The 17,981-nt window shown below is 33.0% G+C and overlaps 1 protein-coding gene across 2 annotated transcripts in view; it reads right to left on the bottom strand.

The window, feature by feature from the left end:
• Adgrl4 (adhesion G protein-coupled receptor L4) overlaps window positions 1-17,981 on the bottom strand; it is a 103,508-nt gene that overhangs the window by 23,599 nt on the left and 61,928 nt on the right. For both annotated transcript variants that reach the window (XM_027935227.2, XM_027935226.2), the window contains 6 exons: window positions 16,883-16,999; window positions 12,594-12,799; window positions 5,857-6,030; window positions 4,418-4,621; window positions 2,598-2,818; window positions 2,405-2,471 (listed from right to left, as the gene is read on the bottom strand). In XM_027935227.2, coding sequence (XP_027791028.2) covers window positions 2,405-2,471; window positions 2,598-2,818; window positions 4,418-4,621; window positions 5,857-6,030; window positions 12,594-12,799; window positions 16,883-16,999 — 989 coding nt within the window. The remainder of the gene's footprint in view (window positions 1-2,404; window positions 2,472-2,597; window positions 2,819-4,417; window positions 4,622-5,856; window positions 6,031-12,593; window positions 12,800-16,882; window positions 17,000-17,981) is intronic.

Raw genomic sequence — 17,981 nt, forward strand, 5'->3', positions numbered from 1 at the left:
AGCCTAAGGGAAACTCTAGACAAAAGTAGGTGTTATATGTTCACATTTGGCCTCAAATCAGGAGACACATGTCAAACTCTTTCCAAAAACTGTTCCTCCTACTCTGTTCTAATATACCAAGGAGACATGGGAGTTCTACAGTCCCACCAGCAATCAGGGAGCAGGATGATCATTTTTCTTTTACCATGTCAGATCCACTTCCTGCAACATCTTTGGAGTGCCCCTCCTCACCTTCTCTTCAGGAGATGGGGAGCACCAATTTTCTTCCTCACTAGGTGGGGAAAAGAAGAACTTCCTATAGAGGACATTGCACTTCCTCAAAAACCAAGGATGCCTCACTCTGGGCCATCAGTTCTTGAGACCCTCTCTCCATTCTTCTTTTTGGACTACAGCTGTTTCTACTGACTCTTAGTGAGACCCATGGGAAGTGTCGGGCCAAAAATATTTGATCCCCAATCTTTTTTACTTTATCTTTGGACTAGAAACTATCCTTGAACAAGAGAAAAAAATTCATTTAACATCACATTATCTACCTTCCAGCATTGGTATTGAATGGATATAACCAGAGTTAATTAATTCACTTTGCTTCAAAAAGAATTTCTGCTATTTAAAAAATACTATAAATAAAAGCAATATTTAGTTTTAGAGTAAAACTGAGGTGCCTTGCCCATTTCTTAAGTATCCTGACCTTCTGGTTAACTTGGGGATGATTATCATACTGCAACTGTACAGAAGACAAATTGGTTCATTAACTCCAGCCTGGAACAGTATGATGATGTCCATTTAGACTTTTGGAAAGTTTTCAGGACTCATTTTTAGATAAGCCCAGCTGAAGCCTGAACACCTTACTATAAGATAATCCAAAGTTATCTTTTTACTTATATAAATAACAGTAAAAAACTATTTCAGAGAGCACTTTCCCTTTCTTACTTTAGAGAAACATGCTCCCATTTTTCCTGTTTTTAGCATAATTTCCAGCCTGCTATTTTTCACCTAATCTTTAAGAATCATTATTTCATAGAACTTTTACTGGTATAAAACAGTTATCAGAGATTGTCCATGCTGGAAAGAATTTACTGAATAATCAGTAAAGTTAGAATATCTGTAATATGTCTTCACACGAAATACTCATATCAGCTCGGCATGGTGGTGCACATGCCAGTGGATAGAGAGTTCAAGGCCAGCCTCAGCAAAAGCAAGGTGCTAAGGAACTCAGTGAGACCCTGTCTCAAAATTAAGTACAAAATAGAGCCGGGGATGTGGCTCAGTGGTTGAGTGCCCCTGAATTCAATCCCCAGTATCCAGGGTATAGGAGAACAGGATGCTATTCAGTCTGTATTCTTTTGCGGGCTGAAAATACTGTAGTTATAATAAATTAGCTGAAATTGTTTTAACTGAAATCTACCCAGTGGCTTAAAATATTGCTAGATTAATTGTGAGAATTAGAAACAATTTTCTGTGATGATTAGGGAGTATAATTTCTGAATGCACTTGATTTTATCCACACCATTAAAAAATAAAGCTTGATGAAAATTCTCTGCTTTGCATTTCAAGCTTTTCTCCACTTATCAGTTCTCATGCAACCATAAAAGACTCAGGGAAAAGAATAAAACAGAAATTATGGCTAGCTTTTGGTCAAAACATAGAACAAAGTTGTCCAAAATATTGTCACAATTCTTCTACTGACAATTCATTCCATTCTAGAGTCTTGTCATACCTCCCGGATTCATTGTCAGACTATTATATTCAGAACGGCTGTTGAAAACTTTCAGCACTTAGAAATGCTCTTGAGACATATAAAAATGTCTTTATTTAGAATGGAACATATAATACCTGCCAAATTTGTAGGTTTGAAACCACCTTCAATAAGAATTAAAAGGCCCTCTTCCTTGCTGAAATAGGACTATCAATATATGACTTGTCTGCTTCTGAGAAATAGTGGGTTCCTGTTTCTGACGTTGCAATTTAGTTTAAAATCACTTTATGATGACAGGGTACATAAAGATGATAAAACTATAAAGATGACAGTCTAATCTTCAAAGATGACCGATCATCGATAAAAGATTAAATAACATAAACATCTGCAATACCAGATTATCAGCTGGTTGGCACACTCTCAGTATTGAAGTATACCAAGAGGCTCCTGATAAGTAAAATGCTTTTTCCTATGTTATGCAGAAATCAATCCTCCCCCAAAAGGGGCAAATGAATTATAATTGCTTAGAATTTATAAGGTATATATTTTTCTCAGTTGCAATGCAATATATGTAAAATATTAATAAATCATATACTGTACAGTGTTCAAAATCCTTTCTCCTTAAAAATAAAATCCCTGATTGCTGGAAATTTTAAGCACCCCTTAATCATTTTTTTAAATTTTAATAACAATTTTATATATACGTACAAGAATGATTAGACATGCTGGTCCTATGAAACTCCAAATAAAGTTGTTTTCTGTGCTAAGCCAACATCTGGAAAAAAAAAAAAAAACAGTAAAGTCCATAAATATGTTTTTCCGTACTTTAACAAGCAACATTTTCAAAGACATGCTAAATATATTCAGAAATGTCTTTCAAATGCTTAAGAACTTAACTTACACTTTGGTGGTGCCATAATATCTATATCCTAATGCTGCCGAAAATCCAACCACTACAGCTGGGCTGAGATAGCCAAAGATATAAAAATTCTTGTGCAAAAATCCCTTGTTGTAGATAACTCCCACAACAATGAGATAGAGGTGTATGCCTTCAATACACATCCATGCAAAGGCAGCTAAGAAGAAGTAATGAAGCAGCCCAGCAATGATTGAACAGAAGAGCTAGAAATAAAAGAAAGAATCCATAAGCATTTGCTTTTAAAATTATCATAACATAAAATCTTGAATTCCTCCATAAATTATGCCACTATGCATGATGGATGACATTAAAATACTCCTGTCATGTCAGTTTTTAAAGATGTGCTATTTCTAGTTGATTTAGAAGAACTGTGCTTCAACAATAGAAGACATTAACTAGTCCTGTGATAGAGCTAAGTTATGGCCCTTGTGCAAAGACATTCTTTGTATAAATTTACATTGTGTAGAAAATTGTGGGTTATTCACATGTAAACCATGGAATCTTGGTGATTATGTTATATTTAAGGTTACTTCTGCTTTGGACACATCTATATTCTCCTTTATTTTATTCAGGCTCAAAAAAAGAAAAAAATATTTGTAATAAACACTATAAGGATTATTTTTGGAGAAAGGATGATATTGGGAGACAACTGAAAGAGGAAATAGGCATTGAGGGATGGTGGGAGGTGTGTTAAATTGAAAGATGTCCTAATAATGTTATAAAACAAACAAACAAAAAATTATGTTAGGAGTTTATAGTCCATTGCATAGTATTTAAAATAGATACGATGTACACCCAATTTCCAGAAGAAAACCTTGATAGCTGATTTTTAGTTTCAGTCCTTGGGACTTTTTTAAGGAGAATGGAATTCTGGAGGCACTTTGCCATTGTTTGATCATGACAATACACTTCTGTAATCTCCAGCTTCAAGGAGTGCAGAGACATAGGTTCTAGCTGCTGCTGTTGTAGGGAATCCATTGCCACGTTCACACTTCCTGCTGGCTGCTGCCTGCCAACCAGCCACCCATAGAGCAGGGCTACTACCATGTTCCTGTTCCTGAGAGGTAAGGATACCTTGGACAGGTGACTTTGGTTCATGGACCCCTGTAAGAACTCCTTGGCAACTGTGCTGAACTTCTTTAGAATTGTTGTGTAAACTCTCCAACCATTCCTGTTTTTCCTCTTTTCTTCAATTCCTTTTTTCTCCTCCTTTCTCTCAGCTCAAACCTGCATGGTGCGCTGTTGCTCTCCAAGCTCCTGTGGCCCATTTTATCCTCATAGTCACTTCCACTAAAAAAATTATTGCATATGTGATCCCATTTCAGTGTCTGCCTCTAGGAGGACCTAGATGAACCTAATATGAAATTGTTCGGTAAGACTGCATCCATAATCACGGGAAAGGGGCATTAATAAAGTGTAGAGAATAGGTAGAATCAATTGATTATATTTTATTCTATGAAGTCTAGTTGCTTTTATGTTCTGTTGGATCCTAAGGTGAACTTTGTTTCCAATTCTTTCTCTTCTTGATCTTTAATGACCATTTAAACACAAAACATTCTTTAGTTTATTGTGAAATTTTAATTTGTCCCAATAATTCAACATAATGAGGAACATTTTTGCTTAATGGACTCAAGTTGCTTAGACACATTAGTGTTATCAAACTTAGGAAAGATAGGTTAAGAAAAATTTATACAGTATGTTTGACCCATTAAGACCTTCATTACAATTCATGTTTCTAGGACACAAATATTTAAGAAAGAGAAAAATTTAAAATAAAATAGAGAGTAGGTAAATCTACCCACCTTATTAGTATTTGTATTGATTCCAACAAGAAAAACAAGTTCTGCAAGGAAGAGGCTACAGCAGAGATTTTTGTGAATTGTTGTCCTGGTGCTTTGAATTTCACTGAAGAACCAGAAGGTAAAAATGCATATGGCAAGACAAATCAGTGAAATAATTATTCCTAGCTGAGTGATCCTTGTAAGAATATTATAATCTTTAATGCCCTAAGGAGAAATAATAATAAAGCTGTTAAAAGAATAACTCAGTAACCTGTCAAAGAAATTACAACATGTAATGAACTTCCTTTTTTGGTGAACCATTAATCAAAATGTTCATAAAATGTAAAAATACAAATGTGCATTTAGATGAGAAAAATTTTGTACTTTTGAAAATACTCAATATCCAGAAGAATGTGATATAAATCACATAGCACTCACTTCAACAGTACTCTAATCAGTGATTTTTCCCCTTAAACATAGTATTTATTAGTTTATGGTTTAATGATATTATCATCATTGGTTTCATGATATTGGAAAGACAATTTATTGTTATAATGGGAAATGGTTAATTAAAATGGATTTATCAGTGGTAAGTCCAACTCTTATTTCTATGCAGTGATTCATCTAAAACACATTAAACAAAGGTATAAGAAAAGCTGAATATGTAGAAGACCCAAATAGCATAGTCCAAAGACTCTGAAATGGAAAATGTTTTATTCTAATTAGATAAGTATTTAGCTTTACATATAGAATAGAGACTTCTTTGCTTAATTAACACCCTGAAAAAATAATCTTTAAAATTGACATTACTGTAGGCAGGCTTGTTGGGTCATTTTATAAACTTAATAATGAATTCTAAGTATGAATGGATGCAAATATATAATCTCATGAAGATATGATTCAGAGATATAAAATAACAAAGCATAAAATAAGTAAGTAAAATATTACTAAAGGAAAATACACTTTATGAAATTAGTCATCTTAGATTTTTCATGTTTTAAAATCTTGCAGGATTCTATATTGCTAAAAACATGATATTAGTTATGTGTCATTTTTGAATAAATATTAAATATTTGAGGGTACTCTGTTACTATTAAAAATAAATTTTCAATACAAAGACAAAGACCCTTAGATTCCATAAATCATTATAATGTTCAAGTGGCGTAAAACACTAAGAATTTATAGATGGATATTTAATTTAATATGTAATCTACTAGATATTACAGATTAGATAAATCATAGATTAGAAATAACCTAAAGTCCAAACTAGATATATCTTATAAGGCAGAGAGAAAGAGACTAAAAGAAAGATAAAATATGTTTGGTTTTATAATTATATTATATATGCTATTTATATCCAAGAAAAACATAAAATTAATTATTCTTTTGAACTGTATGGAATAAAAGCAGAAAAAGAAACATAGCCAGATTTATATATATGCAGTGGGAAATTGTCTTACAATTGAAGAACTAGAAGACATCAAAATTGCAAAATGGGTCAGGTGGTTACAACGACAGGAGGTGTGGGTCTCATTTGAGTAAATCAGCTCACAGCCCTCCAAAGACCAGCTGCCATTCATGGTATCAGGTGAATAGTTCCAAAATGCACACTGAGTCCTATACTTATCTGTGATCTGAAAAAGAAACATTTTACTGATGGAAAAAAAGAAAAAGTTACATAATGTTGCTTTAATTTTATTTAAAATACCATTAATACAATTACAATAATGTCTAGAAAATAAAGCATAAAATGAATTCTAATAAATGCAGGTTATTGCTATATGAAAGAATTGAAATTTGTCTTGCAACAATGTTGTTTTATCAATCTTATGTCACAGAGTTGTGATCATTTATATTATTAAAGGAGATCATGGGTATATTTTTCAACTCAATGTATAAACCATCATATGTATCTTTATTAAAAAATGTTCATTATTTACTGAATGTTTGCCCTATCTATGTATTCAAAATATAATACTGAACAAAACATATGAAAATGTTTGTACCCGTGACCTTATATCCTAGTTGGGGATGAAAAGTTATTAAATGTAAAAAGTAAATCTGGGAAAGAGGAAAATGGAAAGGAAGTTGGTGTGAGGAGGTGGTGTCTAAACAGATAACTCCATGAAGGAGGAGTGAGCCCTACAGACTGGGGAACAGAAGGTTCCACACAGTTGAAGTGGCAAATAGAAAACCCTGAAGTGAGAAGACAGGAACCCTTCAGAAGTGTCCAGAAGCCAGTTAAGATACAGCACCATGAAGAGGAGAGAGAATAGAGCTGATGAAATCAAACCAGAGCTCCATCACACAGACAAGGAATGGTTGTTCAATAAATAGCTGAACTCTTATGGGCAACAGTTGGAGCACTGACACAGTCTGAGGTTGGGGTGAGTCTGAGAAGACAAGGATGGAGCTCAGTTGAAGAGATGACTAGAAGGTTTCTAGATCAGGCTACATGGAGAAAATGGAACACCTTTATCTAATGGACTGGAAATTTGATCCAATGCCAGTGGAAACAGAGGGACTGTAAGACTGGGGGTCCAAAGTCCACTGAACACACAGATGCCATTCAGGAAAAGAGCAGTCAGGTGAGGTCTGTTTACACACTGGACCTCTACCCCCGACCACCGGCCACCACCCACATTTCCTTAGTTCTCTTAATCCTTGAAGCTAAGCTACCAACCTTATGCAGGAAAGGAAAACGGATAGGCTCAAGAGAAATTGGCTTTTGTTACTGATCTTTAAGATCTTCCAATGCCAGAGCCAGGAACCTCCCCATGAAAACTCTCTGGTGAAGCACATCACTGCCACAAACCTACTAGAGCATGCTCTGCCTCAGTATTAAACAGGATGGATAGCCATGAACCACTAGACACCAGAGAACAAGCTCTAACACCAAAGAGGTAGGACCAAGGCTATCCAGCCAAACAGGAAATCAGGAGGAAGGCCATGCAGGCTGCAGATAATAGTTTAAAAACATACATGAAGTGTATCTGACAGAAGAGATACTACATTTGTTAAACAAGATTAAGGTCAAAAAAGAGTGAAACTTTTCCATGAAAATTGTATATAAAGGAAAACTAAAAAAAACATTTGGATGAAAAGAGAAATAAAAAATATGAAACTTTTTTTTTTTTTTTAAACTAGAAGCTTGACTTGAAAGTCTAACAAAGAAAAGGAGGAAGAGAAAAAGAGAACAGAGAAACTGGACAAGGAGAGGAGAAATTAGCAAAGAATTAACAGAATATTTTCTAGAATTGATGCTGAAACATTTTCAGACTATACAGACTCTCAAAATTTCTACTATAACTAACGAATAAAGACCCATACTGAAGTCCAGCTCAAAGATTTTGGAATACTGAGAATAATTTTAAGATCTGAGAAGTCTGAAAGAGAGAGAGAGAGAGAGAGAGAGAGAGAGAGAGAGAGAGAGAGAAACAGTGAGAGAGGGAGGGGATAAAGAGAGGGAATGAGAACATGTAAAAGACTATAAATTTTAATTAAAATATTAATCGTGTTCTACTTCTCCAGGTTAGCCTTGAAGTTAGAAGATATGAGCAAGGTCTAGAAAGTTCTGAGAAAAAACATTTATAATTCATAACCCAATGTCATGCATCATGATATTATCTTGTAGGGACAGATGGGGCAAGACACTGAAGATAGCAGGAAACAGTTTTATTTAGCTGTAGCCAGGTTCAGAGGGCACAGCTTTTGCTGTAATCAATTAATCCCCTGAACCCCAAGTTCAGGTAATTTCAGAATTTTATACCCAGCATGTAAGAGCAGAGGCTCAGAAGTTCACACTCTGCAGAAGTTCACATAAAAACAGCTTTTTCTTTCCCTGTTCTGGGCAAGTTAACCCTTCAAGGACAACACCTGAGAAGGAGAGAGTGTCTTCTTCCCTTTCTTTCCTCCCTCTGCCAGATGTTACCAATTGGTAACTTCTCTTAGAAATGTAGTCATCTCTGTGAAGCCCCAGCTCAAGGCCAGAGGCCTTGTTAAAGGACTTGTCTTTTTTTTATCACATTTTGCATTTGCAAACATACTTCTACAAAGTACTATACTGAATTCATGTTTGTGAAAAACAAGTAAAGGGCGTTTAGCACCTGGAGTGCTGATTTCTTCCAGGCCAGTGGCCAAGTAAAACAGGGCAACAGGAAAATAGGAAGTTTAACTACATTGAACTTTTTTTTGTAGAGTCTCTTTTGCTTATAGTCTTAAAATCAATTACGGTGAAGATTTCTGGCAAAACTTGGTTAAGATTTTTTTGTGTGGAGAAGGGGGTGCCACTACAATCTAGAAGACACAATGTTAAGATATAAACAAAATATTGATACATAGATAGATAGTATAGATAGATATGTAGGTATAGATGATATATTAATATATAATATGATATATTTGATATATAAAAGCCTATTAGTTTTTCTTTCCTGCATAAAGGGCTGGAGCTTAGCTTCAAGGACTAAGATAATATATATATATATATATATATATATATATAGAGAGAGAGAGAGAGAGAGAGAGAGAGAGATATGATATATATAGATAGGTATATAAATATAGATATAATATACATAGATATAATATAGATATATATCTCTCTCACACACACACACACCCACCCACACAAGTATCAATGAGTATTTCATACTCACTATAGCTACATCTCTATCTATGAGATATATAACCAGATAATGCAAGGGCTTAAAATGTGACTTTCTATGCTTTTTTTCTCAAGTAGCCACCAGAGAACATGCCACCAAAATACACAAATAAACCAAGAAAAAGGATGAGATTGGCTTGGGGAAACATGGAGCCTGATGCAGAAGAGAGGGGACTGTATGTATAGGGTGATGGTGAGAGGACAGCGAGGCTCATGGTGGCACAGCAACCATAGCATAGATCATAGGGACAGCAACTTTACAGAAAGAAAACTTCTAACAGAGAATCACATGTATTTCTGTGTTTTCAAAGGCATACGGTACCATCATAGAGTTTGGGAACAAATTAGTAATGGATATACAGAAATATAAGCAAACATGTATCAATTACTTTGTAGGAAAAGATTCAGCCTCATGTTTCAGCTGCAAATAACACATTCCAAGTTACAACACTACAGACATTGAAAACTGATTTTATTGGAAATTGGAGGTAAGCATGGGATGATGGGTGGCTCAGGAAGTTTGTCTATCATGGGGGAAAACAGGTAAAAGAACTAAATCTGAATCTTTCAAAGATGACAGTTAGGAGGTAAGACTTATTTTTAGAAGTATAAAATGAAGAGTTACGGAGGTTTGGTGAGATACAAAGGCAAAGAAACTTTAAGAAGTCAGAGACTTGAGTATATTCATTAATTAACACACTGGAGTAAATGTGGAGAGATCCAGGAAAGATGAGGTAATGGCTGAAGCCAATTCTCTTGGGAATTAGATCATCAAGGATTTGAAGAGTACCAGATTGGGCAAAAGAATGAGGGCTATTGAGAGCAAGGTTCTGAAGGAAGTCTGCAGAGGAATGCCATCCTCTCCAACTGATTGCCAATTGACCACAAGCAAATTGTTTAATCTCCTGAAGTCTCAGCTACCTTATGTATAAAATGTGATAATAGTATATCATGCATATGGATCTTATGAGAATTGAATAATTTAGGAATGGCATGATAACACTGTTTTGTACTATTTACTATTATTTTTATTTTCAATATTATTACTACTATTAATATTCCTCTGAGGTAATAAAAGGTGCATATCAGTTAGTCAAGTCACAGATAAATTATGGGAGACTCTAAGTCACTAATGCTATTATGTATGAGACATCTTCTGTTTTCTCAGGGAAAATAAAAAGGGGTCAAATTGTCATTCTCAGAGACAGAGGATGCAGGGAATAAATAGAAAGTAAGGGTCATTATTTTGATTTACAAAACATTTGTACAGGTGGGCAGATCAAGGACAATTAAGTCTTTCCATGAATTATTGTGAAGAGGGTTATTTTTTCTTTTCACATGTGTGCTTTATGTTTTGTTTCTTTGTCAAAAGAAAAAAAGTGAAGTGGGTCGTCTTTGCAACTTTAAGCTACAAAAACCTTTAGTATCTCTGATCACAAAAGGATGAGAATCAAAATTAAAAATAGACAAATAAGATTCCATCAAACTTAAAGTCTTCTCTACAGCAAAGTACACAATAGAGTGAAATAACAAGGTACAGAATAGGAAAATATGTTTGCTAACTACACATCAGACAAGGGGCTAATATCAAGTATACATAAAAAACTAGAAAAGAAAAAAAATAGGAACAATAAAAACAGCCTTATTAAAAATGAGAAATAGGCATAAATAGACATTCCTCAGAGAAGATATACAAATGGCAACTTGTTTGAAAAAAATTCCAAGTTCACTAATTATCATTGTGAGATATCACTTCACATCTGTTAGGATGGCTATTATGAAAAGACAAAAGTTAATAAGTGCTAGAAAGGATGAGCAAAGGGAACCCTTGAATACTGTTGGTAGAAATGTAAGTTAGTACAGCCATGATGGAAAAAAAGTATGGAGATTCCTCAAAAAAATTAAAAATGGAACTACTATATAATCCAATGATCTCACTAGTGATTGTATATCCAAAGGAAATGACAAAAGCATGTTAAAGAGATATCTGCACTCTCATGTTTACTGAAGCACTATTCACAGTAGCAAAGAAATGAGAACAACCTAAGGATCTATCAACTGATGAATGGATAAAAAAATGTGGTACATGCACCCAAAGGAATACTATAAAGCCACAAAAAGAATGAATTCCCACCATTTGTGATTACAAGTATGGAACTGGAAATAATTATGTTCCATGAAGTAAACCAGAAACAGAAAGACAAGCATCATAAAATATCACTTAATCATGGAATAAAAGATGATGTCATAGAAGTTGACAATAAAATGGTGGCTGCCAAAAGAGAGGAGAATAGGAGGAAGAGAGGAATGGGGAAAGGTTTATTAATAGGTGCTAAGTTATGCTTGAAGAGAAAGAATTTCTGTTGTGTTACTTTGCATACTTGAGTGACCATGGAAATGATGTATACTGTATATGTCAAAAATCAAAAGGAAAAGATTTTGAATGTTTTCATCATAAAGAAATGAAATTTTAAGAGACAGATATGTTTAACCTGATTTAAAACATTATGTAATATATACATTTATTGAAATATCATGATACCCCATAAATATATATATATAATTTTTATGTTTTTATGTATTAGTTAAATATAAATTTAAATAAAAAATGAAAACTATGTCCAATTTTCCATTCTTAAAAATCTCACACTTCTTTTTCTCTCTGTAATGCTTATCATTGTTTACCTATTATTTACTTGAATTTTCTATACATTTAGTTGCTTTCATTTAGAAGTCTTCATTGAACAATGACACATCTGCATTATGTGTATGCATATGTATGCTTTTGGTTTAGAAAGTTTCTCCCCACTAACATGAACACATGAATATAATGGCCAGCTTCAAGGTTCTTCAGATGGAGTTTTGAAGGTTTCTTTGACCATGTATAAAAACCAAAATTCTGCTGAAAGCCCAGGAAAATCATCAACTGTACTAAGGTAGCAAACAATCCATGATTTTTGAGTTTCCCTATTCACTGGGAACTAAAATAGCTTGGCTAGTTCAAATGGTGCTTTTTACTATATAGCTTCAATTATATTTGAATTTAAAAATGATTTTGAATAAAAATAAAAGAGTAAAGTGGTTTTGGCTATGTATGAAATTTTATAAAAGTCTGTATGATTTTGTTTTACTCCACACCCAAATTCCTACAAACATTGTTTTAAATTACAATTATAAACTAAGGACCTCACTTATTGAACAAGTGCATTTATATTTTCAACTGTGATACTTTCTCATGATTCATTTCTTGAAGGCATGAAAACTTCCAAAATGAATAGTGTACTTAAAAGAATAAAACTGAAATATAACAATTTTAGAGAACCAAATATGTAAATTCTTTGGTACTGATCAGAAACTTCAAAGAACACTATGAGTATAAAAATGTTTTATAGAAAAGTTAGTTGAAAACATTTTACTCTCTTATTTTTACATCCATATTTTTAAACTATAAAACTCACATGTATTAAAGTGACAATACCACAACAAAAAAGTATTTCTCTGAATGTATCACCATCTAAAAAAACAACTTACCTTTATGTGACTTAATGTAAATGTTATTTTTTCCAGTTCATACAATGTGGGTGGATTTGAGTTAACTGAGACAGAAATGACTGAAGAGATGACTCTTTCCTCCTCTTCAGAATTATCAGAAGATTGAGGTTCCAATAAGAAGTTGTCAGATGATGAAAGCAAGGGGCCAATACTTTTATAATATAAAAATGCGACTGCAACATTGCCTATTAATAAAATTCATATGCTTAGTAAGATTCTTATGAAACAATAATTATGTTGAAGCTTTTAAACATAAAAATCGAACAAACAAAAATTTTACTCTAAGGAAGCCTTACAAATACACAGATACTGGGCCACACTAAGCCCATGTATACATTATCAAACGATGGTAAGACTGCTATTATTGTCTGATCTCCATGGATCTGAAAATGATCATGAACTGTAGGTTTCCCTTTACACACACAATAGTTAGAGAAAAATAGTTCCAGATTAAGTTACATCTAAATCTTGATCAACCAGAATGTGAAGCATATTCACTTGAAAGGTAAAAGTTTGAGTTATTACTTCCATGTGCAAATATATGAACTGGAGAGATACTGACAGAAAATTATCACAGGTTTATAGAATTTACTCATTAAGTCTCAAATTTTCAGTTCCACAAATATTCCAACCAAGTTGACACAAGTACATTAAGAGAGGTTGGAAATCATAATCTAGAGCTTACATGTAATATTAATATTATTACCTTGCAATTACATTATAACATAATTATATTATTATGGAAATTCATATTATATATATAGTATATTTAAGTTTTTGTGGATGTTCCACATCTGGGCCAGTGGGACAAAATGGGTTAAGAAAGTTTAAGATTGGGTGACTTGCCACTGAGTTTAACGTTATTCTCACTGAACATGCTCTTATTTAATGTGTGCCAGAGGAGGAAGTGGATTGACCTGAGACGCAGCCATTTATGGGGTCCCCTGACATTCCACAATGCAGTGTATTAGAATGTAACCCAATACTGCAGATTTATAAATAAAATAATGATACCATCATCAAAAACAAAGTCCTGTGATAATAAAACTGGAAACCTCCACATCATACTAACAATATGATTCTTAATATTAATTAAGAATTAATAAATAATAATATTACTATTATCAATATCTATTAGTATTCTTCAATATGATTATGTAAGGCAAAAGTTGCCAAACTGTATCCCTATGCATATTTCTTATGGTAATTTTAAAAGGCACCACTGGAGATGTTAACAGATTGCTTGAACCACATATAGCACATAGAACATTTTCCTGTCAACTTAGAACACTTATATCAAAGAAACAAATGGGTGTTAGTGTAACACAGTTGGACTAGTGCAATTAGGACTCCAAGAGATTTAGACAAATATCCCAGGCTTTACTGTGGAGAGACAAGGGCCTAAAAACCTTTTCAGCCAATACAACATCTAGTTGATAATAGTGATTTCTTTGGGGTCGTAATAAGAGATGTTCTGAAATCAAATGAAGAATCGAAAGAGCAGGTGGAACCAAAAATTCTATTACTTACTGCTATCTTATCTAAAGACAAATATTATTTAACATCTATTTTTTTTTACCTTGGGCAAGGGGTACCATAGAGAATACTCCAAAATCCCTTTGATTACCTTTAAGAATATTGTTTCAATATTTGTTCATTCTCAAACTTTTGAACCTCTTCCAGTTCTTATGATTTTTCACTCACTCTAGCCCTGATCTAGGTTTGAGCTCTCTTACCAAATCTATATCTTCAAAAACTAGGGGTCAATCACTAATGAAAGAAATTAAAAACCTGGGGTAGTATGAAAAGAGTAGGTAATTTCCTATTAAATCATTACCCATCCTTCCCCATTTTTCTTCTTAATAAAGTTTTATGTTAGTCTTTTTGTGCTATGATCTTTCTAATATCTATTAATATTACCATACCTTTTCTAAGAAGTGGATATAGCCTTTAATTCAATGACTAGAACCAATACTTGAGCATTTTATCAATGGGAAAAAAAAACGCTGAATTCTGGAGGGACTGTACTTTAAATTAACAATTACATAAATTTGTTAAAGGGTTGTCATTCAGTAACTGTTTTTCCTTAGATTTACCTATTTTGTTTTTTGGCCTCTATTTCCTTAAGATGATATTTAGAAAGTTTTCTATTACCATGATCCAATCATGAGTTGCAGTACAAACTACTGGAAAACTATTAGTATGACAGAAATTATGTTTTTCTATATGTTAAAAACCAAGATCAATTGTTTCAAACTAGACTATGCAATGAACTCCTTAGAGAATCATTGTTCTCACACTTCTTTATTGCTACTTCTCTTGAGAATAACTAAAAGCATCTTCTCAACAGGACTTTATATGCTTCTTTATTTTGTTGTCTAAATATTATTTGAATTTCATAAGAAATTTAAAAGTAAGCATGTGGAATCTCTCAATAAAAGTCTATTATCTTTTTATTACAAAACCTTGGTCAGAGTATTGAATCTTGTTCTTTTCATCCTCAGCTCCTTTCCTTCATTCTTCTAAAATTCAGCCTATAAAAAATATTAAAAATCAGCTGTTCCCCATGGACCTACTACATATTCCTAAAATGGCAATGTGCATGTTTTAAATAATACATGTGTTTTAGTTATGAATGCTGTCAATAAGTGAAATCACACATAAATATCACTGAGAGGGTATGATCAGTTTGTTAGATTTGCCCTTATATTTAAGATCCAACCTTGAGGAAAACACATTTTCTCATTCTGCTTTATCGAGAGCTGATATTACTATGCCTTTCAATGTCAGTTTATATGTGCGATCATTAAATATAACAAAGCTACCATGCAATCCGACAGTATCCTTTTGAGATACTAATTCCATGACAATTTCATCATCTGTCACTATAATGGTTATTTTCAATGTTTTTTTTTTTTTTTTCCCAACCTCTAAACACTATTCAATGTCTTTGAATTTTCAACAGTTTGTGTTCTTTGGAATTGCCATTAGTATTATATAGAGAGAGACTTAGCTAATTAGAATGTGGTATAACTTAGTGTCAAGGGTTCAAAGGCAGTGTGGTTTAGTTATTTTCCTTCGATTATTTTTTTGGGGGATGTGGTATTGGGGATTGAACTCAGGAGCACTTAACCACTGAGCCACATCCCCAGCCCTTTTTTGTATTTTATTTAGAAACAGGGTCTGAGTTGTTTATCTACTTGCTAAGTAGTTGAGGCTGGCTTTGAACTTGTGCCTCAGCCTCCCCACCCACTGGTAATACAGGCATGCACCATCTGGCTTTTCCTTTGTTTTATGACTATACGTTTCTTACAATTGTATAGAAAATGACAGGAAGAATGGAGAGGATAATATTGATGAATGAAGAAAAAAAAATCCCTGGTTAGTGCAGTGGAAACAAATCAAAACAAAAAGGCTTTCTTCTGAGAAAGGATGTATACCATGTTCTTAATAAGAAAGAAATCTCATCTTTTTTATGAAATAGTGTCTACACATGAGACTCTGTGTGTCTTGTATATTTTTTTCATTTGTATTTATGACCATCCACATATTATCTGAAGATATATTCTGATTCATGTTTTCCTAGGTAATATATTTTTACCCACATGAGAACAACTGCAATAAAAATTCTTCTATCAGCAGAGATTTTTCTAAGCTTTACTGCTCTGAAAGAGCAGATAAATGGTTAAATTTAAATAGTAGCTACTTGTTTGGTTCTGGTTAGTTGACAGGGAAAATATTGTTGAGATGATTTCTTTTTTAACATCCTCCTGTCTAGTACTGATTCTGTATTAGTTTCTGATAAGCATGGAGATGAATCCATTAACTTTGCACCTTAGTTTCATTATCTATAAAATGAGATATAAATTATATAGTCATTAAGTTGACTGTTGGTGCTAGCATTCTCTGATTCAAGTTTTTAAATAATGCTGTCTTTAGGTTAGTTAAGGGTTTACTGTACAAAGGCTAAGAAATGACAAGTGAAAAGAGAGGTCTAAATAACTTAGTATTTTATAAACATGATCTATATTTTGTTTCACACAATCTCAAATTTGTTTTCATGAAGAAGAATAAAGACCCAGGTCAGCTAAAATTTTCCTCAGGTACTAAAAGTGAAACTTTTAAATACAAAATGTAGATATTCTGTAAATAAACATTAAATATTTTTATATAGGAAAACACACATTATATGTGCATGTGATATAATCAAATTCATGACAACTTTTTATTGCAAATTCATTGATACATTGTATATAAGATTGTCCTACCATCTGAATTGTATGCAGCTTTTCTCTTTGGAAAGATCTTTATATAATCTCCGTCCACATTCATATGGGGATGAATATGTTTCATGTGATATGAATCAAAACAGAAAACTTTGAAAGCTGAAACAAAACCATGAAAATCATAAATTCTCCAAAATTAGTTTACTCACTATTCATAGTCAATGTATTTGTTTATTGAGAGACAGTTTAATCCATCATTATTATATTTCATCTTCCTATTGAATGAACATATTCTGAACATATCCAAGCAGTATAATTTTTTGTTGTTATTGTTTTGGTATTGGGTATTGAACAAGGGGTGCTTTATCACTAAGTTAAATCCCAGCCCTTTTTATTTTTTATTTGAAACATCATCTCAGTAAGTTGCTTAAGGCCTAGCTGAGTTGCTGAGGCTGGTCTGAAACTTGCTTTTCTCCTGCCTTGGCCTCCCCAGTCTCTGGAATTACAGGCTATTAGAGGCATGTCTCAAAGTGCTAAGCAAACAGTATAATTTATATCTTAAAAATATGACGTTTTAATTTTTCATTTCATTATAGCACTCATGGTTTAATTCATACTGAGTTAAATAAATGATAAAATACATATGCATTCAAGGGCCTTCATACATAATTACTAAACCCAAGATAAGCAACATCTACTTAGAGTATGTTATCTATAACATACCTTACTATCTGAAGAGTGAATGAATTAAATTCGTGTGAGATAATTCCCTTAGCTGGTGATTTTTACCTTTTTTGAAGCAATATCTAGAAATTTAGGGCCCCCATATATCAATCAAAATGCTTACAAAGCTAATTTTGATAAGTGGTGAAATCTTGATAATTATTTTTGTAATGTACTATTACATAACAGGTCATAACCCAGAAAATGTAATAACAAAATGCAATGATTATTTAAAAAAATATATCTTGCTTCCTTAGGACAACTTTATAGGTATCCTTAATTTGACCCAAGATCATGAATGGTTTTAGTATGAAATTTCATTAAGCAGGGAACTTTTTAACTTACCATATTTACTACTTTATATTATCAAAAAGCAAAGGGTTCCTAAACAGATATTTAAATATACTAAGAAGATCTG

The sequence above is a fragment of the Marmota flaviventris genome, chromosome 10 (genome assembly GCF_047511675.1).
Source record: "Marmota flaviventris isolate mMarFla1 chromosome 10, mMarFla1.hap1, whole genome shotgun sequence".
In the NCBI taxonomy this organism is placed as follows: Eukaryota; Metazoa; Chordata; class Mammalia; order Rodentia; family Sciuridae; genus Marmota; species Marmota flaviventris.